At 40.9% G+C, this 25,820-nt stretch overlaps 1 protein-coding gene across 3 annotated transcripts; it reads left to right on the top strand.

Annotated features, from left to right (window-relative positions):
* Nucleotides 1-8,759: 8,759 nt before the first annotated feature.
* Nucleotides 8,760-25,751, top strand: RAB14 (RAB14, member RAS oncogene family). Of its 3 annotated transcripts, XM_041119835.1 has the most exons (10): nt 8,760-8,986; nt 11,776-13,171; nt 13,841-13,941; nt 17,053-17,111; nt 18,454-18,507; nt 20,021-20,198; nt 21,330-21,396; nt 22,303-22,390; nt 22,701-22,731; nt 23,624-25,751. In XM_041119835.1, exons 4-10 carry the CDS (start codon nt 17,060-17,062, stop codon nt 23,799-23,801), a joined length of 648 nt encoding a protein of 215 aa, XP_040975769.1. In that variant the 5' UTR covers nt 8,760-8,986; nt 11,776-13,171; nt 13,841-13,941; nt 17,053-17,059; the 3' UTR covers nt 23,802-25,751. The 3 variants fall into 3 exon arrangements, with proteins under 3 accessions (XP_040975769.1, XP_029856020.1, XP_029856018.1); XM_030000160.2 differs by lacking the exon at nt 11,776-13,171; XM_030000158.2 differs by lacking the exons at nt 11,776-13,171; nt 13,841-13,941 and having other exon boundaries at nt 8,761-8,986.
* The last annotated feature ends 69 nt before the right edge of the window (nt 25,752-25,820 follow it).

Below are 25,820 nucleotides of genomic sequence, written 5' to 3'. Positions count from 1 at the left end.
AATTTGTATGAGTTTTCTTTTTTATTTTTATATACTTTCATGCAAGTATTGGTATGTCCATACAAAAGCACATGTACAAGAAGCCTGTGGTACAGTCTCCTTACAGATTATAGTCATTAATCAAACATCATTCTACGATACGGTGTAGAATGTCATAATAAACTAGTTGTGTGGCCTGGGAGGCTTTAGTATATGTGCATAGCCTGTGATCTGCTGTCTGCAATGGTGGGAGGGAGGATCAGCGGGACTGCTGGGGCCAGTGCTGGCGATTGCCTTGGTGGCCAGTGACCGCTTCCTTCCTGTCACCTATATATAGAAACCCATGCCCTCCAGCCAGTTCTTTAAAATAGGGTGTACATGTATGTATGCACAGATAACCATGTGTGTACATACAGATGTCTCTTTGGCCCTGAGCCACGTGAGGGTAATGTTTGATGCTTGCTAGCTACAACGTACCACAGAATATCTTCTTTGAGACAGCGAGCGCCCCTGGGCATAGTGTGTATATGAATCTGGTAAACAAATTGTGATCACATAGGTAACAGAAGTTATAGTTATCGATTAGATAACCCATTTAAGCTCCTAAGAAAATTAACTTAATGTTTAATTTCCAAAGTCTATCAGCAGCAGATGAGGTGTAACAGTACACATACAAAGACGTGGACTTTATGGCTCATGTCCTTGGTATATATCATACAGAGCAGATTCATTCCTCCTGTGGTTATGTTTGAAGGTCTAGAAAGGAACATGATCTTTAAAATCAATTTAGTATTAACCATGTTTTGTGAAACACTGTATGCAGTAACACATCTGAGAGCTAGTAATATATTTTCAACATTACTCAGAAACAACTGAAATTTCTAACTTCCTGCATTTTTTAATGTAGTTTTTCCTAGATACTACAAGTGAGTTGTGGTAAATCTGAGACAGGCAGGCAGGCCACAGACGGCTGTTGTTTTTCTTTCTCTACATCATGTAATCAGAGAACTGTCTTGTGTTCTTGAGAGAAGCATTGTACCGAGACAGTGCCACCCTGGTATGGGTTTTTACAAAAACAGTTTCTATGCCATCAACAATGCCTTCAGTTGCTGCTGGAATTGCATGGAAATGTAACAATGACATGGTTAATGATAAAAGCCAATGGTCAATATTTCTCCTCTGTCACTGCTGTAACTGAAGAAGATTGCTGCTATCCTTTTGTTTTATGTGAACATTATTATCCAGAATATTTTAGAAGGGCTAAAAACTATCTGTCATTTTGATTCTACTGACTGGGAGAACTGCGCATAATCAGGGCAATAGTAAGCCTTTCATTAGATCAGGAACACACATTACAAAGAGATACTAACACTGTTACACAGTCACATGGATTCTGTTTTCATAAATTATCTATTTGATGTTCTGCATCATATTCATATCAAGCAAAGGTACTACTTAGAGCTACAAAGGGACAGGCTCTTCATTAGAGCTCATAATTATGTGAAATTTTGCTCTTTTGAAATGTGTTTTCATTCCAAATGTAAATGTTTAATTCTGTTCTTAATTAAAAAGATACATATTATAATGCATAATATGAATTGCATTTATAACATAATCATTACACAGCTAAACAAAAAATTCTTTAATTGTCAGTCAAAAATGAATAATGTAAAATGATTCAACCTTTTAAAAACACTGTGTTGAATTTATTTATTTATTTATTTATTTATTTATTTATTAAAAGTGTTGTTAAAATTGCAGTGTTTCCATGGAAATTTTAGGTCCCAGTTTCCACAACAAACCTATTCAACTGGAAATGCAGCTACAGCTGTGTTGTTGGCCATATAAAGAAGTGAGCTTGGTGGGCTGAAACAGTTGAGATAGTTGCTTTTCAGGAAAAAACCTCTCTTACTATAGAGAGAGTGGGATGTGAAATTACATCCGTATCTAAAGTAGAATCAAGATAGTATACTGATGTCAGGAAGTGCCTCACGATTCACTGTGAATGAGAAGGGTGGAAACTTTTTGAGGCAAACTGTTGTGCTGTGCCAGCCTTGCATTCTGCACTTGCAAAGTACTGCTACATAATTGTCCTTCAGTGAGAAAATACCTTGAAATTGTGCACAAATATCTAAAGGTATTTGTTGTTAGCTTCAGTTGTTGCTTTCTGTTCATGAGAAACTCTGCATGGATCTAATCGTGATTTGTGCAAGACGATTGACTCATACATTCTTTTACCACTTTTAAAATTTCGTCTATGGGCATGTTGTCATGTCAACCAGGAAAACCACACAACTTCCATGTCTTTGAAAGGCTGATACTGGTATTCTGCAGACAGTTCTATTGCTGTAACAATTTTTTTTTGGTGCTAAGGTATTAGCTACTTGCTAAATGAGCATACAAGCTTGAATGCAACATTGAGGATTAAACTAAAGGAGACGTGAACCAGACATCAGCGTTGAAATGGGATCTCCAAAATAAGTCAAATAAAGCCAGTGCAGCTCAGCTTTATATTTAGTCAGGATAAAAGGAGTCATGCTGAGCACTGACCCCGTCAACTGGAGTCACTGCTATGGGTACCTGAAAGCCATGCTTGAAAGTTAGTGTTGAAAGGCAAAGGTGTATACTTCAATTTTGTATTTCCACTCCCTGCCTTCAATGAAATATAAAATTAACAGAGAGAATCCAGCTGATCTGCACCTACTTACACCAGAATTACTGTTGGCCCAAATTTTCTTATATTATTAATGTTTAATTTGAAGATTAGTGATTGTATAAGTGCCAATGAAAACATGATTTGGGGCTACCTGTTTTACAAGAGATGAAGGAACTAAATAAAGATAAAGAAGGAACTAAAAAAAAAAAATTGTCCACAGTTACATTTCTACAGACACCACAAAACTGAAATGGTAAGGTATGAAAGAAGAACCTAGCCACTCAAAATTAAAATACAAGTAAAGACCAGTTAGTCATTTCAGACCAATCTAGTGTTATGTGGTAACTCTCATGGAAGTATATTTCAAAATAGTTCCTGAAAAATCGCATGCTTCTTCTTTCTGTATTTGCCTACATAAAGGCAAAAAGAAGTTGGGGTTCAGGGGAAGAAGAAAGACAGACAAACCAAGTCTGAACAAACATACCTTCCTCTAGCTACCTTTTGTTGTCTGTGTTTGTGATGTGACAGTTTAAATTCTGGCAATCTGGTCATTGTTGCTGCTGGGTAACTAGGTTTTCCTAACTGTCGCTAATTACTGCTTCCATGTTGCCCTGTAAGTGCCAGCAGTGGTTGTTTCCTGCAGCTGCACTTTATGGATCATTTCTATTATAATAAAGTTTCTACTGCACTGTATGAAGTAATTCTTCCCTGTGACGGTGGTGAGGCACTGGAACAGGTTGCCCAGAGAGGCTGTGGCTGCCCCATCCCTGGAAGTGTTCAGGCCAGGTTGGATGGGGCTTGGAGCAACCTGGTCTAGTGGAAGGTGTCCCTGCCCATGGCAGGGGGGTTGGAACTAGGTGGTCTTTAAGGTCCCTTCCAACCCAAACCGTTCTAGGAGTCTATGATTTCCTGCAGGATAAGCAAACTTGTGTTAGGGATAGCAATGTTACAACTTCACAGCAGCTGTTGTGACTGCAAATAAGGAACTAGTGACCAATTGTTTGACATTTGCTTTTACTCAAGTCACTGAGCTTGTCTGCCATGCACAATGTTCCCTAGTTTTTCCATGCATACAGAACGGAGGAAGGCCAACTTCCTCTGTGATTTCAAATGTATTTTTTTCTATATTGTTGTTTTCTGCATTTCTGTGTTGTTGTCACCTCAATATTTTCAGATGTTGATGAGTGTGTGAAGATTCTGGCTTGCAACAGAAAGACAAATGCTTGCTAGTTTAATGGAGCCTCACTGCTATGTCTGTGCATATGCACTCTGAGCCGTGATGGAATTGTAGGTCTATAGATCCGTGAAGTAACTGAGTAAATGAACCACCTCACAGGGGCATGAAAAGATCTTTTATCATGGAGTTTCTCAAGCTTCTTGTGTGAACGATGTTATAGATGTTTGTGATATGGTTCTTAATTTTTTTTGCCATTTTCTTTGTGAAAATCTATTTTAATAAGGAAACTAAAAATTGACTGAGATGCAATGATTTGTTTAAAGCGATGGTCCCACCAAAGTGGGAGCATAGCCATGGTTTGAACAGGGAGTTAGGAGTCAGAAAGCCTGGCTCCTATTTCTGTCTTTTTGGTGTATTTGTGTCCTAGGGCAAGGCCCTCAGTCACACTGATCTTCAGTTTTTGTATTTGTAGCATGGGGATTAGAATACTTCCCTTCAGAGGAATGTTGTGAGGATTATGTTTTGGTTTGTTTTGAAAGCACTTACTTAGAGTTATATAATAATAAAACCTATTACTGGCAAAACTGTTAATCGTAGGTAGATCCAATACATTTTACTGTATCAAAGGTAGAGAATTTTGGGAATATAAGAAGTAATATTATGTTTTCAGAGAGAGTCTGTCTGGAACAATACTAGGAAAGGAACCTATTGTAGAATTAAAATAATATAGTGCTGACAGTTTTTACCAGTAGGGACACGAAATGCAGAGGAGTCTTGCAAAAAGAAATTGGTTGTTTAGAGTATTTTAAAGCAGCTTGTTGCAAAGGAGTCACGGAGTGCTTCTCTTAGGAGCAGCTGTAAAGCAGATATTACAGACCCCTTCTGTTCTGAAAGCTTATAACATGCTTTCTTCATTTTTCATTGTCCATTGGTCCTTGGGCTGAGCTGTGTTAAGAAGGGGTGGTAGAGTCCCAGAGAACGGTACGGTGACTCTTTTCCTCCAGTCTAGAAATATGTCTGCTAAGTAAGCTGTGCGATACACCTCCGGTCTGCATTTCCTGGGGCCAGGAATCGAGAGAGCTGTATTTTGCTCCTGGTGACTTTGGGGTAGCAGGATCATACCGAGGTTGCTGACAGCAGATCTTGGCAAGGATTGCATAGATTGGGGGAGGACCAAAACTTCCCGGCCTGGAGGTGTCTCTGTCCAAGTGGAGTGGTTAAAGCAAGCCTTCTTACTGCTGTCCTCAGTAAAAAAAAAAGTGTTTTGGATAAAAAAATGACTGTAACTTTCTCTACTGTTCAATCCCACGTTCTTCACGAATGCTGACATGTAATTTAATCATTATTTAAAAAGTATTTTACAAGTATGCATTCTAAAACAAGGAAGCAGATATTATAGATCATTGTCTGTAATTTATTTGAAAAGAACAGAATCCTCAAACCTTCTACCAACGGTATTAACTCTGAGTCTTTACTTTTCTTGGGGTTTGTGGTAAAAAAAAAAATCCAAGAGCAATGCTCATGTGACCAGAATATTTGGATGCCGTTCTTTCTTGACAGAGACTTCAGAAAGAGACACGTAGAAAAGGCTTTTCAAGAGCAGGCTGTATTGACCTAGCAGAAATCCACAAAGAAGGGTGGGACGATAGGCAGTATTCCATCTCTAGCAATTTGGTATTGTTACCAATTTAGTGGGTTTTAATTACTGTTGTTAGGTTCTGTCCAGATGTTCAGAATGAATAGGCTGAAGTCAGCCTTTTCTCAATAACTGTTGTTGAAAAACTGCTGCAGGCTTTCAAGCACTCACAAGAATAAAAGAATCAAAGAAGAAAGATAGATGCCATTACTCAATCTTCTGTCTTGCTCACATCTTTTGTGTACTTCAAACTTTATGAGAATATTTGAAAAAGCACACAAAACTATTCAAAACCAGAACCTTTAAAGCAAATCTGTCTTGCCTTTTACCTCATCTGACAAATGAAGACAGTATTATATATAAATGAAGACAGTATTATATATAATATGTTTGGGAGTCTATCACACAAATATGAGCTTCAGATTAAAAAGACTGATCTTGCTCATAGTTAGGTAATGGCTTCTAATTTTCTTTGTGGCAGATAAGAAATAACAGTAATTATATTCCAAAACTGCTTTTCATTTCTGTTCAGGATTAAAGTATGCTCTCCACAACCCAGACTTCAGATTAAAGTGATTTTGAGAATTGTTGAGTACAATACATCCTGAAGATGTATCTGTGGCCACTGGAGGGGAGAAGAAGTGCTGTCCTCTCAGCATCACTGAAGAGGTGCAATGTTCTGGGGAAGCAGCTCTGAACAGGGTGATGGGGTTACTAAAGCCTGTAGGAAAGCCAGCCACAGTGTTTATGCCTGTGAGTGAAAGGGCCAGGATTGCTTGGAATTTTTACTGCAAAAGAAGATATCACTCAAATTGGCTACTTACACCCTTTCCAGGGCATCACAGATGACAGTGGTGATTACCTGTCATGAATTCCATCTTGTAAAAACAGGAAAGCTAACACCATTTGACTAACTCTACCAGGACTGAACCATAAATAGAAAAGTAGTCAATGGATTTTTGCGTGGTATTTTAACAATTTTGAATTTTAAGACCTGTTAAGCAAATGTTATAGTGTCTGTGTTTATACAATAATATTTGGAAAAATATCAAGTGCTTAAAGGAACTGTATTTTTTTTTAAAGACAGTAAACCAGACTGTAACTGGGTCAAAATAGTCAGATCATTTTCCATTTAAAGACTCCCTCTTGTGGAAATCATTCTTACTGACTTGTTTTGACCTATTTTTCTAGTAAAAGTCACTCCATATAAGGTATTGCAAAACTTGAAAACGGTTCTGTTACACTGTGTTATCTGTTTAAAAGTTAGGACCCTGACAATAACTGACAGTAGTTGTACAACTGTAGTAGATTGCTAGCAGATTTTATATCTTTCTACTGAGTCCTTGCTTCTTATTACTCAGAGATTTATTTATTATGTAGATGAAAAAAAAAAATCTAATTGCTTTTCATCCATGCTTTTCACCCTGTGTAAGAGGCTTCTGCCTAGATGATATGGAGTGCAGCATCCAGTGCCTCACTGGTATCTGTCGAGTAATAATTAGGGGTGAGTGATTCGTGGAAAGCAGTCACAGCAGAAAGCAGAGGATTCCCTGTACATTGCTACACTATGAAAATGGAATTAGTAATGTCATAGTAATGGAGATGGAAAATGTCCATTCTGGAAAGATGTTTCCATAGGAATGTTAGTATCAGTGGTATGCTGCCTTATGGGAAGGGGAATTTGAATCTTGGACACAGATACACAACAGAATTTGATGCTTTCCATAATGTGTGGGACTGAAATAAAATCCTTATTGTCCTCTAGCAGTCTGTTAGGAAAGGAAATTACATTATTTAGATTCAATGTCTACTGTGTTTTTGAGCAGGAAGAACCATTAGCTCTTTTCAATCACACTTAAGCCCTAATCAACTCTCAATTCTAAAATAAGTAGAATCCCTCCACTTGCTTTAATTGAAGCTCTTGGCTTTTGTGGCACTAAACCTGACAAAGCATCCTGTTCGTTCTCAAAAGCATAAATCATCCACTGAAAACACGCTCTGTGGCTGCCCTCTAGCAGCCCTTGTGGTAATTTCTTTTTAAATGGAGATGTAACTACCTTTAACAGGTTTGTAGGCCCTAAAGCTTTCCAAAAAGACAATCTCAAAGGAGTTTTGGTTAAACACAATGTAAAACTGAAAGTCTGAATATTCATCTGGAATACCAGGAGTCTGAATTTTGTACGTATGGACTCATTAACTGTTTCTATAATTTCTGTGTTCGCGTAAGGGAAGTTCGTATGTTGAGCTGAGAAGCTGGGTAAGTTTATTGAATTGGAGATACATAGAATCCTTCACGATGTTACTTTTGTTACATTTTTTTCATCTCCTGAACCACTGAATGTTTTTTTAATCCCGTGAGCTGTGAGATTTGTGCAGCATCTTGCATTTTTAGGTCTTTAGTATTGCCTGCCACAAGTGTTTAAAAAGCCTATTTAAAAAAATTAAAGCCAACATTGACAAACTGGTTAGAGCGTTTCACAGGACATTGTAAAAGACACGAGATAATATTAATTTTACTGGAAACAGAGCTCTCTACAGTTCCTTGGAGATTTTGGATGCTGGACTATGCCGGAGCATGTATGTCCTGTGTGCCTGTACCTTGCCAGGCTGCTCCTGTTCGCATCTTCTCCAGAACAAATAACCGCGCCTCGCTAATGACGAGAGAGATTTCGAATCGTTCGGTTCGAAGGACGCTGGCTCTGTGGGGATTCTGAGGCAGGACAGGAAACACGGACGTGATCCTTCTAGACAGCACGTGAAATATCTTGGGAGTCTTTGTCTTTACGCTTTATCAATGTTCCTGGTTCTAGAGACTACCTAAACCCAGAAATTGGAAGATAATGGTAACGGTGAGGAGGCAGCTGCAGTGGTGACTTCCGAAGCGGGACCGTCGAAGGGCCGAGGGGGCCAGTACGCTTTTCTGCCGGCTTTTCTGGGGCTCCCGGGCGGATGACTTCACTTTTCCACCACGAAAAGCTGGGAAAAAACCCGAGGTTTTCCTCAGCGCTAACGCCTTCACCCGCGGACGGCCCGCCCTGCGGCGCCAGCACCCGCGGAGGAGGCGCCGCCTCACGGAGGGAGGGAGAGGGGGCGCGCCCGCCCCGCCCCGCCCCGCCCGCCGCTTTCCCGCCCGCCCCCTCGGCGCGCGGCCGGGCGACGGCGGGGCGCGCGGCCGCCTCCCGCCCTTCCCGGCCCCGCCCCGCCGGTGGGGAGGCGGGGCGGCTCCGGCGCTCGGCCTCGGCGATTGGTTCCGGCGGGGCCTCTCGCGCCCACCTTTGTGCAGCCCCGGCGCCCGTCGAGAGTGGGAGGGGAAACCCCGTGCGAGGGGCGCCGCCATCTTGGATAAGGGGGGTGATGGGGGCGCAGTGGAGCCAGCGGAGCCGAGCCTGAGGGAGCCCCGGAGAGAGGCGGAGACCCGGCCCGGCCGTTGCCCAGCCTGAAGCGGAGCTGCTCCAGTGCCCGCAGGGCGGCGGGGGGGGGAAAACCGGGCTGCCACCGACAGAGCCACGCTGCACAGCCACCCGCTTCCCGAGCTCAGGTAGGGAGCTAGGCGGGGAGGGCCGCCCCTCCGCTCGGCCGGGCCTAGAGCGCTAGGCCCCGCGCCGGTGCCCGGCCGCCGGCGGGCGACGCTCGGGCGGGCGCGCCGCCCTCTCGCCGGCAGGCCGGGGCAGACACCCGGCCGCCACCCGCACGGAGCGGCGACACTTCTTCCTCCTCCTCCTCCTCCTGCTGCTGTCCGCAGCCGGGGCCTAGTCGGCCTAGCCAGTGTGCCGCTGCCCACCTCCGAGGGCCGGTGCGGGCTGGTCCCCGGCCTCGGCGGGTCTGGCCGCCCTCGCTGCTCGGCGTCGGGCAGAAAGGGGAGGGGGCCGCTGGTCCGTCCGGGGCCGAGGAGGGTGAGGCCGGCTGGGCAGGAGCTAGGCCGCTGCTGCACTGTTTGTCGCCACCGCCTCCCATTCCTCCTCTGCACTGCACACTCCCTGGGTAACACGCCACCGTCAAGTACTCGTGCACATGCGGTATGTATGTGTGCCCCTTACCAATTGTTGCGGTTGCAAGTAGGGTGTTTACTCTATGTATATAGTATACCGCGTATGTGGCCAATGTGCAGTGTTATCTGTGCTTTTGATTCTTACGTTGAACCGTGCTGTCATGAACTTCGCCAGAAGAATAACTTGTCATGAGGACTGAGGGGAGTGCCGTTTCCTATTCGAGAAAGCGACAAAAGTATTCGAGGCTTGTTCTTTGTTTTCTTTTGTGAATGCTTATTCGGGCTAAACAGAAGAGTGAAGTTCTGTTCTTTCACCTTGCTGTCTATTGCCTGTTTGCAGTATGCTCTTAAGGTTCCTATAACATCTGTGGATAGCTTTGTCTTGAATTAAAATTGTACTGAATTATCCTCCCAGTAAAACCAGGAAAAGGTGTCTGTCTGCATTGGGGTGTCTCTGGCAACGGCTTTATTGCTCTGGAGGTTACTTGACGTGTACTTTGCTTTTTAGGCCTCTGAAACAGAGTGGATTTATGTTGTTGTATGACTTTTTTTTCACAGAGGTAACAGTAGCCCTTCATGAACAAGACTTAGGTTGTCTATATCCTGAATCACTTCAAACCCCAAGTCACTTTGCCGGTAGCCAGATATTATCATATGGAATGCATTGGTTTGTGGATTGATTTCTATCATGGTTTGAATTGAGGGCCTCTTGTGCTTGGGCATTACTCAGGAATGGAAAGAAAATCCCAACCCTGGGGGACTTAATAACGAAATATCACGTAGCTTAATATGGATTGAAAAGGAGTTTGCTAGCTTCCTGTAGTGATTTGAAAATGTCATAAATCTGAGTGGAAGGAAGAAGCTCTTATTTTCCATTTTATGAATGACAAAAAAAAAGTTACTGTGAAGGACAGCAGTTTGAAACAAACCTGTTACACTGGAGGTACTAGGGTTTAAAATGTAAATAGGTCTTTTAAAATTACTTGCTTATCCCTGTGCATCTAATGGAACCTGCTTATGGCTGGTTCTCATTTTTCTGTATCTTTCTGAAACAAAGGAGATAGACCTTACTTAATTTTGTTCTAAAATGTGCTTGTGACTTGTTATGTTTTCCAAGGGGATGACTCCAGACAGTTGCAAGTTGTTCTGATTTGTTAGACTGACAACAAAACTCTTCTGGTTTCTGTATATACAGTTCCTAAACTTATCTGATATCTCTGGAACCTGGTTCTCCTGCTACGAATGCAGACATATGCTACGGTTTAGACTGTTTTATAGGAAGAGGAAAATAGGATAAATGAGGATATACGAACATATAAAGAACTATGGCTGAGAGAATGGACATTGGAGAAAGGGCTCTTACTGATGAGGACAGGTATGCAATATTTAATTTAGCTATGGTGCTAGGGTGTGGTTAGTAAGAAATGAGGTGTATGCATATAAATGGAGGAAATAAAATGGAGGAACTTAATGGTGCAGGATGTGAAACCATTAAAAGGACAAGCAACATGGTGTGTGTATGGCTGGGTAGCAGTTGAGGAAAATCAAAAAGTGAAAATAGTATGATACATAGCCTTGATTTAAAAATAAAGCAAACCACAGTTCTCATATAGGAAGAGAAGTGAAGGCCTGTGAAGTCTTTAGAGATACTTACTAGGCCTCAGGCTGAGTTAAGGTGTTTTACATGATTAAAGAATATAGCAAACACATTTCTTCAAGAACAGCTTGAAATGGGGCTCTGCACAGCTGAAGCTTGTTAGTCTGAGCCCAGTAGCATGCAGGCCTCATGTTTTCTGAGAAAGAATAACTGGACATGGAAATAATAAGGAAATGCAAAGTGATTTTCAACAGCAGATCATAAGAAGCTTGCTGGGTTGCTGTCTGATCAAAGATCAGTTCAGCCTAATTTACTATCTTGTGCTAATCAGATGCTTTAATGAAATCCAAATGGGGAAAGCTAGAGAGGATGCCTCTAGAAGAGCTGCAGAATGAGTGAGGAACTGGCCAGCAACAAGTAATGTCACCAGATAGATGTGAAAGTATTGGGCTGCTAGTGGGCTGCTAATGAGACTCCTCAGGGATCTGTTTCAGAAGAGGGCTTTTTAAAGACAAGCATGCAAAAATAAACAGACTGACCAGGGAGGCTGTGGGACCATCTTCTTCAAGAGGGTCAAGATGTTTACGTATTTATGAAGACCTAAATGTCCTTTGTGTGTGTGGAAGTCATAGAACCACAATGAAATTTAATAGCAAGCTATGAGGTCTATTACTATGGACAGCAGACTTAGGGGAGTTCACCACTTGGGTGTATTGATAACAAAACTGTTATTACCTTCCAGTATGGTGTGATTTTTACAGAAGACCACAATTGAAGCAATTACAGACTGTATTTCTAGCAGCCTTGTAAAGTAAGGTACCGGTTAGACTGTGTTGTTTTTTGTGCTTGACAAAAGTCTTCATCAGGGGAATAGTGCAATTATTAATTGCAACAATTCTACCTCTCCCCTGTTCTTCCCTGCTTCTTGATCTCTTCTCAGTGTTCACTATTAACATCTAAGTAAATATGCAGGGAAGAAGATATGCCCTGGAAAAGAGCGTAACTACTTACTCATTTTGTGTAGACATTCAGAAGCTATTCTAAATAATAGTTGTTATTGGTTGTGTACGGTTCCCCTTGTACACAGCTAATACTTTCTTCCAAATGAAAAAGCTAACAGCTCTTTGAAAGTTGTTGCAGTTTATGAAAGGAGTGATATGATGGCATTACCTTTTATAGAAGGGAACTGGACTTCAACTGTGAGATCCTTTCCTGTTGCATAACCTGGAGGAATGACTGAAAGAACACCTGGATGGCCAGATGAAATACAAAATGCCTCTTGCTGCAGACTAACTAAACGGTGGTCCTCTGGCTGCAGAGTAGTATGTTTTTAAGGGGAACCTGTAATAATTGGACAGTCCTGAGTTTGAAGCTGATAGCTGTGGATTGGCCAGCTGATGGTATTAACCACCTGCAGTGTCTAAGAAAACCTCTGCATACAGCTTCTAGTCTCTTCTAATAGCATACCTGCTTCTTGCTGAGCACAAAGCTATGAAATTGCTTTATGCAAATGATTAAAATTGACTATGTCCTTGAGTTGAGCTAGAAGGAACTGCATGGGTCTCACGAAAGCTGGTATGGATATATTTACAGTTATGTTATTCTGATAAAGACTGTTACGGCAATGCGCCTGGAACAACCTTATCTCAGTTTGTACAGATGTATGCTGATACTTGAAATAAGGCTTCAGTGACATGTCAAAATACCTGCGTAGTGGTTATTGATTGGAGGAGGAAATGTAGGTGTCACTAGTATCCCATTAAGGTCATCTTTAACTTCTAATAAATAAAAAGTTGATATGTGGAAAATGGATTATGGTGACACTGTTCACTGTAAAATTTCTAGTCCTAACTGTAGTACAGAAATTAATTGTGCAGGCTTTGAAACTAGCAGAAATCTCTGTACAGTGAAGCATGATCCTCTGGCTAGTTGCCATCCTGAAAAAATGCTCTAAACTCTGGGGAAGTGTTACCTCTGAAAAGGGAGCCAAAACTTGTTCTGAATTGGCAGACCTTCCTGGAAGAAAGATGGCAGGTAGACCAAGCTTCCAGACTAAACTTCTTTTACTTTCTGTTAACAGTAAATTCATGGTTGGTTAACTTTGATGTCATATAGTATAATGTCAGCAGTGGCTGAAGGTAAGTTGCGTATACTTGTGTGCAACTTTCTCGGTTCTGCAGTTCTTGCCCCCTGGCTCTCACAAGAGGAAAACCCCAACCCCCTGTATTGGGATTATTAAGATTCATGTGTCTGGAACAGAGGGCTGTGAAGTGGAGGCAGAATTCCAGTTTCTACAGATGGGTGATGCTATCAACATATATTAACCCCTTGCATTAATATGCAGCTAATATTTTTGTATTTACTGAATCCTGTTGTGCACTATTGTTGTCTAGACTTCTTTATTTCATCTGTAGTAAATGCTGAGATTGTCAGCTTTCTAAGGCTGAATTCTCACCATGGCTTCTGTGTTTAGTTTGTTGCATTTACTTTTCCCCTTCAGCACAGAGTCCTTCTGGAATATCAGTTTTATTCCAAGATCTGAGTAGAATCTGAATTCCTGCTAATCCTTATTGGAATTTGAGCATTTAAAAGTTTTATTTGTTTAGTTTTTGTTTGGTTTTTTTTTTTTTTAAAACAAGTCTTCTGTTCTCCAGGAAAGATTCCTGACCTTTAGTAATAATTTAGAGTATTTCAGAATCTTTTCTGTAATGTGACCCTTGGAATAAATGTAATACCAAAGTGTTGCTTTATTTTTCAGTTTAACTCCAGAAATTGTATTTAAACTTTAATATCTGTGTTTCTTCAAGCGTTCAGTACATGTTGTCTGTCAGACACAATGACTTCTCCAGCAACTCTCTGGGACTTGAAAGAAGGTCTAGACTCATCGTACAAATGAATTTCTCTATCGGTATTGCTATTAAAAATCTGTTTCTTTAAGCTGTGGAGAGCGTGTGTGTGCTAGGTCTTGCTGTACACAGTGGGGTGTGTGGTCTCTCTCATCTCCTTTAGGGGCCTAATGTCACTGTAAGAATGAGGGTGAAGGTTTAGCAATGAGACATGGCTTTAAGTTAGTCCTCCCTTCCCACCCATTTCTTAACAAACTTTGTTGCGAAGCACAGAATTTGGTTTTCTAACTCTCGCTTTGAAGTGGGAACTGATTTTGATGCATATGTTGCAAAGCAGTGATGGTTTCTTTTATATTGAAATAGCATAGTTAGACTTCTTTACTTAAAGAGTATAATGAAAATTGACATATCTTAGCAAACAAAAACAGCCTGTCAAATAAACAGAGATGTATATTTAGCAGTAAAGATTCTAGTTAAGAGGTTCATTTCAAATTCAGTTTGTGATATAGCCTGCACAGACTTCCCAGTTTGTCCATTCTTTAAAAAAAAAAAGTCTTTCTCACCTTCCAGTGATGCTTCTTACAAGCTTGGCTAGTAGGACGCATTCTCCTTACTTGTTATATACAGCAAAGTTGTGAAGTCAAATGCTCAGAAGTATGAAACTTCTTTGAGTGTTTCTGAGTACTTAGCATTCCTTAGCCAACTGGTATTGTGAAGGCAGAGGGGCTCACCTAGGTTTCTGCAGGACAGATTTCATAGCCACACGAGTGGTTCCCTGTCTTGGAGTTTATGATGCTGAATTTTTTTTTAAAAACGGTGTAAATTACTAGATACTACCATCCTCAGAAAGCACCATAGGTCTTTCAAACTAGATGTGTATTAGTGCTCTGTGTCTTTGCCTTTCTTTCTCTATTGTGGCTGTAGCACCCATCTCTTTTCTGTGGAAAACAGTACAGCTCATACTATCCTCCTGAAGTACTTGCACATATAAATTGTCCTTTTCAAGCTTTTTTTGTACTTCCACTTACATATCTCACAATCCTCCAGTTTAACCTTGTCTGCTATCAGACTGAATTGAGCCATGAACATAGTCCTCCTAGCTTGACTTAGAAAGCAAGTAGCAAGTTGGGTATCCTGTAAGAACAAGCGCATTGGATCAGAAGATGCTCTGTCCGAATGTTACTGCTATTGGGATGTGCTAGAGAGGAGGAAGAACATAATGCGTGAAGATGTATTCAGAAAACTGAAGTATTGGATGTTTCCACAGTGACACATTGACTTTGAACTCTGTATGGAGCAGTTAGTTGTCTTTATTTGCTGGTGTTGAAAATAATCGGTGCACAGATTGAAGCCAATACTATAACTCTGGAATCTTCCACTTCTGGGAAATAAGGCAGTAAAGTTGCTGGCTTGCTTGGTAAAGGGCAGCACGTTCTCAGTCATGGATGTGAATTCTTACCCAGTACAGTGATAAGAAGTGGTCTGTCCACTGAGCAGTTATTTGTCAGAGACTGAGGACACAGGTGGTGTGGGAAGTCTGCATGAGATTTCCCTTGACTACAGCAGAAGTTTCCTCTAAAATTTGCTTAATTGACCTGACTGTTCTTGGAGCTTGTGCAACACTTGGTGTGGAATTCTATCTTGCCAACATATGCAAGAATTACTGTCCAAAATTCTTTTGTTTACTATCTTGGATTAAACTTGGTTTAATAGAACAGTGTGTGTGTGTGTATATATAGGACTTGGCATAGATGCTTTGCATACTGCTTGGGGTAGAAGGACTTGAGAGTTTCCGTATCATGAGTCAAGCATGAAGGAAAGGCAAGGTGCAGATCAGCGACTGGCACACAGTAAACCCTTCTTAACTGCCTGTTGGAGTTGTTCCCCCTCCAAGGTCTAGATAAGAGCGTTTGCTTTAAACCTCTGCTGTGCAAAGCAGTGGCTGTTGGCTGTGTACTGTGAATGAGATTTGTTGTCAGTCACCTTAGGACTGCAGTTCACTGTTATGGATTAATTGAGTTTGAGGAAACAGTACTTTGCTTTTGAAAAAGTTACAGGCTTGTAAGCTTTCCTGTCTGTGTTCCTGTTTCTTTACAGTACTGGTTTCATTTGTCATGTGAATGACACATGACTGAATGAAAATCTTTCTCAGCTAAAGCAATGTTTTTCTAATGGCTGGCTATCTGCCATGCAGGAGGAGGAAAGGAAATGGTGAATTCCTAGTAGAAATTTTCCACTTGCTTAACTGATCACACTGTATCTAGTTTAACCTAAAACCTGGGACAAAAGCAGGCATTTTGCATCCTTTATGTTAACTGGCAGTATCTGGGCTGTATAGACTAAAATCCTGGTTAATTGATGCATTAGTAAGTCAGCTATTACTCCTTGCAGGTTTACACAGCTGAGGCCAGTTCTAATTCCTCCTACATCTAGGAAAGCATAGGAAAACTCTGGAATATTGGAAGTACTTACTCCAACCTAATTTTGACTATCACTTAAAAAAGAAACTGCTAAGCCTTGCTGTAATGCTACTATGCTGACAAAGCCACAGAGATGTTAACTGACTTCTGAACATCTGATTTGTGGCTTGTACTGCTTTTCTGACAAGAACATGTAGCAGTCTAGACCCCAGTTAAGGCTACTACAGCATTCTTTTAAGTAATTCCTGGCTGTTTGATGCAAGCTGCACTGTTTCCTTTGTTGCTGTTGCAAGTCTCAAAAGCGTGAGGTAATAGTTCCAAATTGCTGGTTTGGGTAAACCTCTTCAGATTTTTCTTTTGGAGTCAGATTTTATTTTCAGTTCATGCATCAGCTATTTGGTGAGTGAGTGTTGGTCCAGCCGGTGACTGTGCAAAGCAAGAAGCTACTGGAGCTTTTAAACAGCTTTAAGTCTTTCTGGATAAAATTGAATGAGTATCAATGCTATGCAGAGCATGTTTCTACTTGGAGGCCTTGCTGGCAGGGGCTCAGAGCAAATGATGTGGGAGTTTTGCTGAATGTCTCTGGCACTCATTCAGTGACTGTGGGGAAGTACACAAACTTGAACTGTGAATGAAAGGATACTTGGGGGGAGAGGAAGGGGGTTTTGTTTGGTTATATGAACTAAATTGGATGAATTGGGTTGAGTTTGGGGAACAAGTAGCAGTTCTGATGTGTTCTGTTTTTTGTTTTAGTGCCACAATGGCAACTGCACCTTACAACTATTCCTACATCTTTAAGTACATCATTATTGGTAAGTATCACTGGGCACATACCTGTTTGTGTCAATGGGTATATGCATGACAGCCTACCCACAAACCCTGTGGCTGTACTATGGTTGATTTCTGTTGCATGCTACTTGCTATATAGTAGTGATTCTTTCAGTAGTTACTTGTCCAACCTCAGTCCTTCACAGATCACCATGTTTGCTCTAAAGCTTTAGCAGCTGACAATATAAGGACAAATGCCTTTATGCCACAGCATTGGAGCTGTGTGATTGGTGGCAGGTGAGCTAGAAGTGAGGGCAAGTACTAGTGCCTGTATTGAGTTCACTTGATTGCTGAGTTACTGTTAAAAATAACTGTTCTTCTTGACATACATACTTCAGTATTCTTGAACATCTTCACTGGTAAGGCCATAATACTTAGCCCTCTGCATAGCACTAGAAAAAAAGGCATTCTAAAAACATGTGCATGTGGTCCCTTTATCCCTAAATCAAGTTTATATTTAGACAAATTGTTAAATCCATTGGAAATGGGGGAAAAACTGTAATGGGAGTCAACACAACTAGGATGTTGTGTTGATTCAGGTTTGCAATAGCGTTTTGCATTGTTAGTCTGAAAGATTTTAGAATCTGTGTTGAAGACACAAGTGCTAATTGAAATCCATTGCTTTAGACAGGCTTATTAACTTCTGTCAGGCTAGATTTTTGTGTTTAAATGTTGGGTTTGGCTGTTTAAGAGTCAGGGACTTGATTGCATTTATTACTATCCTGGAAGAACTGGTCTTGCTGTTAATTGTTTAATTCTTAATGATCTTGTGTAGGTGTAAGTGATCTGCAATCTTATTGTAATGGCTTGTAAATCAGGCTGCTGTGACAGCCTCAGCCTGTGGAAAAGTTGGTTCTTAAAACCAACATCTTGCTATTTCTTACTATTGGCATTGTGTAAGTGGATCAGTGGAAGTGAAGCAATTTCTTGGTGTGTTCTGGTTGGTTGTCAGTATTTTTTGATGTCCTTACCAGTAATTGCAAGTAAGGTGGGAGCAGGGCAAACATTCAAAAGGTGTATTTTACATTTCAGTTTCTTACAGGTCTACTTCTCATAACATTGTGAAATACAGTTGTAAAATCAGTAATACAGATTAACTTCTCGTTTGAGTTTTCTGCTCCATCCTTGCTTGCAACCCTGTACCTGTTACCAAAACTGTAGTGCAAAATTTGATAAAGTTAAGGACTGTTGCCAGGTATAGAACATTGCCCACTAGGCCTGAAAAAGGAATGACTGCCTGTCTCTGTACCATTTGTTGTGTGGGATGAAGAAAATGTGCTTATTGCAACAATGTGGTGTCAGCCTTAACTATTCTTTCTGTAACAGGGGACATGGGTGTAGGAAAGTCCTGTTTGCTTCATCAATTTACAGAAAAGAAGTGTGAGTATTTCAATTCACAGTATTTATTCTAACTGGTATGCTTCATCCCTCTTTCCTGCCTTTTTGCTTCCCTCATGCATGAGCTTGATCTCATGTCTCTTAATCTGTATGGATTTGTATTGTACTTTGTCAGATTCTTGTTTCAACATCTGCAGATGTAGAAACAAAATGTTAATGTACTAATGGTAAAACTGCTGCTTTGGTCAGTCCTACCTGTGATGAGTGGGGAGACCGTGTCTGGTTTTACAGCTTTTCCAGGGAATTTTGATATGGGACAAAGAAATTTCTTATCTGAAACTTGCATGTTTTCCAATATTAGTGTAGCTTGAACACGAGCAGTTGGAGGTTTTTTTAAGTGCTGTTAAGGACTTAAAAAAGAAAAAGATTCTTTTTTGTTTGACTCCTTGTTTGCAGACTTAAGTAGCACTGTCATTCTCTGTAGCTGCTGTGACTCATGACATTTGGACTGCCCTCTGTGATTGTTGTTTAAAGCTTACTGCAGTCTCTCAACTGTAATGTTTTTTCATGTATGCTATCATGACTAATTAAGAATTGGCTTCAATTCTTCTTAATAATGTGTTGCATTGGAGTTTGCAGTGGCTATTAGCTCTGTGGTTTTCCATGTAGCTCACACTCAATGGCTAAGTCTGTAGGTATTTATTAGTACAAAGTTAGTCTTTACTGTGTGCTACTCAAGATGTGGCAATAAGTGGGTGGGAGCTACAGTTTAAAATATTTCTGTTTTCTAGTAGAAATAGAATTTTTTTTAACTTGCTTTTAATTAAAATCCAGTATCAGCCAATTCTTTAAATGCTACTTTGCTTATGGTCAAATTCTTGATGAGGGTGTGTCTTGTTAAGTGGAAGCAGTACAACCAAACAAACACGACAGTCACCTCTATTACAAGACCGTCACTAACTGTAGATAGCTTGAATAGGTACTCATCCTTTCTGCATTTTCTTGATCTTTATAAAGATGAGCTTATTAAGATGAGTTTATTACAACTAGAAAGATGCTTTTTTGGTTTTGATTTGCTGTATTGGTAGCTACTTAAACTGGTGCTTTTCATGTGGACAGTCACACTATTACCCTGTCTGAAACAACTTGGGATATTTGTTTTTGAAGCTGTGTTACAGACTACTAACTGTATCTTGGTAATTCCCTACAAGTTATCTTTTCCTACTGCATTAAAATAGTTAACCATTTCTGCAAGGATAGACTGAGAATCAGCTGACTTGATACCTTCTGATATGTATGGCCAAACAGCATCAGTGTACATGCATCAGAGAAGGCAAGGAATTTTATAACTGTTTTTAAAACTAACAGCAGTTCAGGGCATACTTCATTTTATTTCTGGTTAAGTGATACAGTTTGGGTGCTGTAGGTGTAAAAAAGCTTTCTTAGAGACTGAAAATCTAGTAAAGATAACTGAAAACTGGTGATAGTAATATCTTTGTAGCAAGGAGGCCTTGTACTAGAAAGATCTGATCTTTGCTCTTATTTTTCATGACAGTTATGGCAGACTGTCCCCACACAATTGGTGTTGAATTTGGCACAAGAATAATTGAAGTTAGTGGCCAAAAAATTAAACTACAGATTTGGGATACAGCAGGACAAGAGCGATTCAGGGCTGTCACACGAAGCTACTACAGAGGAGCAGCAGGAGCTCTTATGGTCTACGACATTACCAGGTAAGGTGCTGTTGACTGGTGCATCTTGCATCGTAGCTCTATGTGCGCTTGACAAGCTGTTTGGATATCACGGCCTTATATGTACTGTCTTGTCTGTCCCTGTGCCTTAGATTTAAAGGACTCTGGATGGATTTGTATTCTGTTGTGTGAAGCTTACCACACTTCTTTATCTAAATACTTTAAGTATTTAAAGAGCTAAAAATGAAACATAGGAAATTATGTGAGCTGCTTTTCTTGGAAAACTTCACTGCTGACAGGCCTGAGGATCTTGTAATTTCAGGCCTTGACTGCCTGTGTTGAAGTTGATTAAAGAACTGGTTTTGTCCTTAAAATCTGCTCTTCAGTACATGGATTTTTCTCTTCCTGGGAGGCAATGGATACTGCTGCTTACCTGGCAGAAATATTCCTAGAGTAGGCACAGGACAGAGAACCTCTGTTGCAGTGGGCTATGTAAACATGCTTAACGGACTGTATAGATGAGAGCATTGCAGGAGTCTGACTTCTGGGCCTCTTCACGGGCTAGTCCTCCAACAAAACCGAGACTGTGTGGAAGCTATCCTGTCTTCCTTTTATAGGTGAAAATTAAAGATGCTGCTAACAGAATAATGAATCAGGTGTGAAAGCAAAAGTATTTCATGTTGCACATGTCTCCCATCTTCTGGGGCTGTTCTTGACATTCTTCAAGCACCTCTTTTTTTTTTTTTCTGCATATATAGGTATATTTCCTGTTTACTTAGATCTTGAGTAAAACATAATCTTATGCACTGTTTGTTACCGAAGCGCTGTTCTACTGTAGAGTGTTCTGTAAGAGTATTTGACAGGAAATCCTTTAATGTGTTCTATACAAAACAATATAGATGTTGTCCTTGTGAAGACAGTAAAACTACCACATACTAGAAGTGTGTCTGTCTTTCCACCTGTGTTGTAAGAGTTGCTCTGGGGGTTTAAAGTTGACTTGTTGAAGATCTTGGTCTGAGTCCAAACAAGATGCTGCTGCTTTGTCTTGAGGTTGGGGACAAGAATAGGGATGACAGATGTCAGTGTGTTTTAATGGATGCTGACTATGCTGTTGGCACTTAAGTCTTTTAAAAAATACTGTAGCTAAAACTGTACTTGCTTGATTCTTTGCAGAAGAAGTACATATAATCACTTAAGCAGCTGGCTGACAGATGCAAGGAACCTCACCAATCCAAATACTGTAAGTTGGACTTCATTTAGCTTGAAAGCAAGATTGCTTATTTCTAAGCAAGAGGTGGAAGGCTTAGGCCAAAGCATCTGCAGTGGTAGTGGTGTCCTCTTAAATAAGCTGCCTGTGTTTTCTCAACTACTTAGCTCTGAGTTGTCCTTATGTCCCTGTTTTACAGTATACCAGTGACTCTCTTCCCTTACTGGAACTGGAGCAAAAGTGTAGGCTCCTGTACAGGAAAGCAGTGGTTTCTTCTAGAAGTCTTGTTGTGCTAGTCGCCTTTCAGGGGCCTGTTTTCAGGAGTTGGAGACAAAATTATGATTAACTATGGGCAAACCTTAACTTTTATTAGTACTACTTTGTGCTTTGTGGTAGTAATGAGGTGAATGCTATCTCATCTTAGATTGAAATACGAATTGGATCTTCAGCAAAAGCTGACCGGGTCTTCTGGAGGGATGGCGGAAGAAGGTTCTTCTGTGTCTCTTTCACCATACCACAAAACTGTTGTCCCTCAGTTTTTTTCTGAATGCCCCTTATACACTTTAGCACCAAGCTCATGGGAAGACTCTGCTGTGATGAAAAAAAACTTTCAAAGATTGTCTGGATTAGCAGATGATTTAAACAAATACAAGAAGTGGTTCAGAGTACAACTCTTATGAATAAGGAGTAGGACTGCTGCTTTTTAGGACCTCATCTCATGAGAACAGCCTAAAGCATTTGAAAGTGACCACTGGAGATGCTGTTCCTGACTTTATAGAGGGGGCACTGCTAGAGCAGTGTTTTCCTGAAGATGGGTGGCTTTTGCAGTTAAGCTTTTCTGCATATTTCCTTTTGGTTTTTTTGCCTTACTAATAATGAGGTGGTAGTGAAAAAGCTTGTAAGCTTTTTCCCAGACTAATTTTCTCTCTTCTGAACTAGGTGATAATCCTCATAGGAAATAAAGCAGATCTGGAAGCACAGAGGGATGTTACATATGAAGAAGCCAAACAATTTGCTGAAGAAAACGGTGTGTTTTTTCTCTTGAGCTGTTACATTTCCTACAAGATAGCGATGTTAAAGTGAATCCTCAGCACTCATAGCTGCAAGCTTGCACTTCCAAAGTAATGTAATTATATGTACAAGCTTCTACTGTTCCTCAGATAGTCTGGCTTAACTCTTAACTGTGCTTAGTTCTAGAAGTCAGCTTGTGTGTTGATGCCCTAACTTAGTCAGAAATACCGTTTAGTACTAAAATAGTGGCTTGCATATAATGTGACTGACCTAGGGCTGTTTGAAGTATATTATGCATTGACTGTTAAACCTCTGTTTCTGAACAGGTTTATTGTTCCTTGAAGCAAGTGCAAAAACGTAAGTTACTTTTGTCTAGAGTAAAGATTCAGATGTGATCTGTTTAAGAGGAATATATTGGTTATGACTAAGTACAGCCATAGAGTTCAGGTATAGTAGGGTTTTACAGGTGGAAAAATAAAACCCAAAACATTTTTGAGTTCTCTTAGAGGGAAAGGTATGTATAGCAGTTTCAATCATGTCAGCTTTGACTTGAAGGTAATGTAGCAAGTGGTCTAATTTCCACATTTTGGGCAAACACTTGTTGAATTCAAATGAACTGATTTGGTTTTAAGACATTATTTAAGCGTAGAATGTGTATGCGTGGGTAAGAGTGGTTCCCAGCTAGACGTTCCTTCCCTTGGCTGTCTCGAGCTGTAAGCAAGTTCTGTAGTGAACAGCCAGTCCCTGCAGTCGCTGAGAGGAATCACCACACTGTACTTGCAGTTGGCTGGGGAGCCTGTCTGAACACAAGGGATCAGAGCCTCAGTGACACGAGTAAATGTGGTTCCAACTGGCAGCTGTTGTAATGGAACCTTTTAACAGAAAGGTTTTGATTAATAGTGGCTCCCCTGTCTGTAAGCCTCTGCCAGAACTGCTCTGTGCATGTGGCTCAGCACCTTAGCTTATTTCTGCTACTCGGTGTTTTGGCATGTGTTTCTTATTCCTGGCTAGTCCTAATAGGTTTAATGGCTAGGGGGCGAGTTGCCCTATGAAAGGCTGTCCCAAGGACAGGTTATCAAATTTCGTGGTAGTCTGCTTTAAGTCCTGTAAGCTCTTCTTGCATGTAAGAGGACAGAGGACTGCTACTTGGTGACCTGTCAAATCCCAGCAAGGGTGTCTAGCCACCTGCCTCCATAATCTGCATTGCTTTGCTGAAGCGTAGCCTGAGTAACTCCTGCTCTCTTTGTAGTGGAGAGAACGTTGAGGATGCGTTCCTGGAGGCTGCCAAGAAAATCTACCAGAATATCCAAGACGGAAGCCTGGATCTGAATGCTGCAGAATCGGGCGTACAGCACAAACCATCAGCTCCGCAGGGGGGGCGACTAACCAGTGAACCCCAGCCCCAGAGAGAAGGCTGTGGCTGCTAGTGACCTCTGTTTCATGGCTCCATTTCTGACCTTTCACCTCTGTCTGTTGGAAGCGGTGCTTTTGACTGCTTCCCTGTCTTCTGTACATCTTACTGGGTTTAATTAAAACTCTTGAGACAAGTTTAACACAGTACTAAACTGCTAAACAACTTTAGATGTAATCAGGTTATCAAAGGCAAGTAGAGTAATAAAACCTCTCCTGCATGGTAAATCTAGAAGTTTTTTTTTTCCTTGATTGTCCTTGTGATAGTGTCACCGATACATAATTTAAACTGAGCACTGATGCTGGACTCATGATTTTACACTTTCGCAGGGCTTTGTCTTGTATGGTTTAATTTTATGGTTCTTTGGCCTTTCTTCCCCACCTCTAACTGTTTAGAGCTGTCCATAGTAAAGGATAAGTTTTTGCTGTGAAATGATTTCCGATGGTAGCAAGGGGCTCTGTAACAATGTGCTTTGTTGAAAGAATTCCCTGTGGTGTGTGTGTTGGGGGTCGGGGTGGGCTGGCGCAGGAGCGAGTGTACAACTTGCACAGGGAAACAATCCATTCATTCTTGTGCTCATAGCTTTACGTCATTTTTTTGCCACTTTTATCCTTTACATTTGTTAACAGAACGTAAATATGTATAAAATTTGAAGGAACTGAGCTAACAGTTAAATACATCCTGTGTATATGATTTTAATGAAGAAAATGATTACTGGCATTAGAACAGTATATAAGAAAATACCAGTTTGTACAGTATGACCTATATGTGACCATGTTGCCCCCTTAGTACAGAAATCGATGTGACTGCAGTTCACTAACATAGGCTTAACTCCTTGGTGTCAACAGTGGACATTGTGCTGGGGGAACTCTAATCCCGATGCAGAAACTAACACTAGTGGAATCTGTCTTTCATCTTTGCACTGTGGTATACCTATGCCATTTTATTAATCCCGTTCTGTGCAATCAGCAGTGTGCTAACCTGCTTTTCTCTTCGGTAAGCGTTTTGCATTATTGGGCTTCATCACCTGCCTTGCATCGTATACAAAGGCTGGTTCTCTTGCACATCTTACGCTTTTATACCTTTAACTTTTTGAATGGTCAGAGGCTGAACTGGACAGTCGGAACAATGCGTGCGCTCTCTAGGGATTTTTAACTACTGTTGTATTTTTTTAACAGTCCCCTGTGAGGGTTTCTTGTGAGACTTGGCCTTTTTCATCAAGCCTTCGAGTACATCCTTCATGGGGTGATGCAACCTGTAATGCTTGTATGGAGGGGGGTTTCGAGGGGTGATGGCGCACATGTGCCTGTTACTGAACTACATGTGGGGTGTGCTGTGGTGTCAGATCACAGTGTGTGGTGCTACATGCAGTACTGCTGTATTTCATGGGAAGCTTCGCGTGGAAAACATCACATACGGTTTAAAAATGGAAGGGGGCGAGTGCTTAACCATGGTCAAATGTCATCTTTAGTCTTACTGCAGTGTTTAAAATACAAAGTAGTCTTTAAAATCCCTCTCTAGACACTAAAACTATACAATGTAAGTAAACAGTGGTACCAGAGTATTGTACAGTCAATGTTAAATAAAAGCCAAACTGGAATGTGCAGACAATAGGATTTGGGTAACTTGTGCGCTGTCCCTTTGTTTTGTCTGGTTAGTCCTTTTTTTAACTAATATTCTTAAGTAGATGGGTATGTTCAAGATCTACAGCTAATGCATCCTGCTTTAAACCGAGGTTGCACCACAAAGGGTTTGCCCAGGGACCACGACCTGCTGCTGATGTGAAGTAAATGTTCTAATGACTACAGCTTGTTGAGGTGCAATACCTGTACTCCCAGAGTAAGATACAGTAGGTCTTATTGTTTCTGTCACAGAAAGGATTTGTTCAGACTGCTGTACTCCTCATTTGATGTAACGATGCTATTAATCTAAATATTTGTAAATAAAGTACCTGTATCTAGATAAACTACAGTGGTGTGTGGTGGTGTTCTGCTTATGGTGTGATGGCTGAGGGCAGTTGTTCCTTGAAGCTCTG

Source organism: Aquila chrysaetos, chromosome 24 (assembly GCF_900496995.4).
Source record: "Aquila chrysaetos chrysaetos chromosome 24, bAquChr1.4, whole genome shotgun sequence".
Taxonomy (NCBI): Eukaryota; Metazoa; Chordata; class Aves; order Accipitriformes; family Accipitridae; genus Aquila; species Aquila chrysaetos.
Note: the sequence above shows the minus strand (reverse complement) of the source record. Positions and strands in the feature narration are given on the sequence as shown.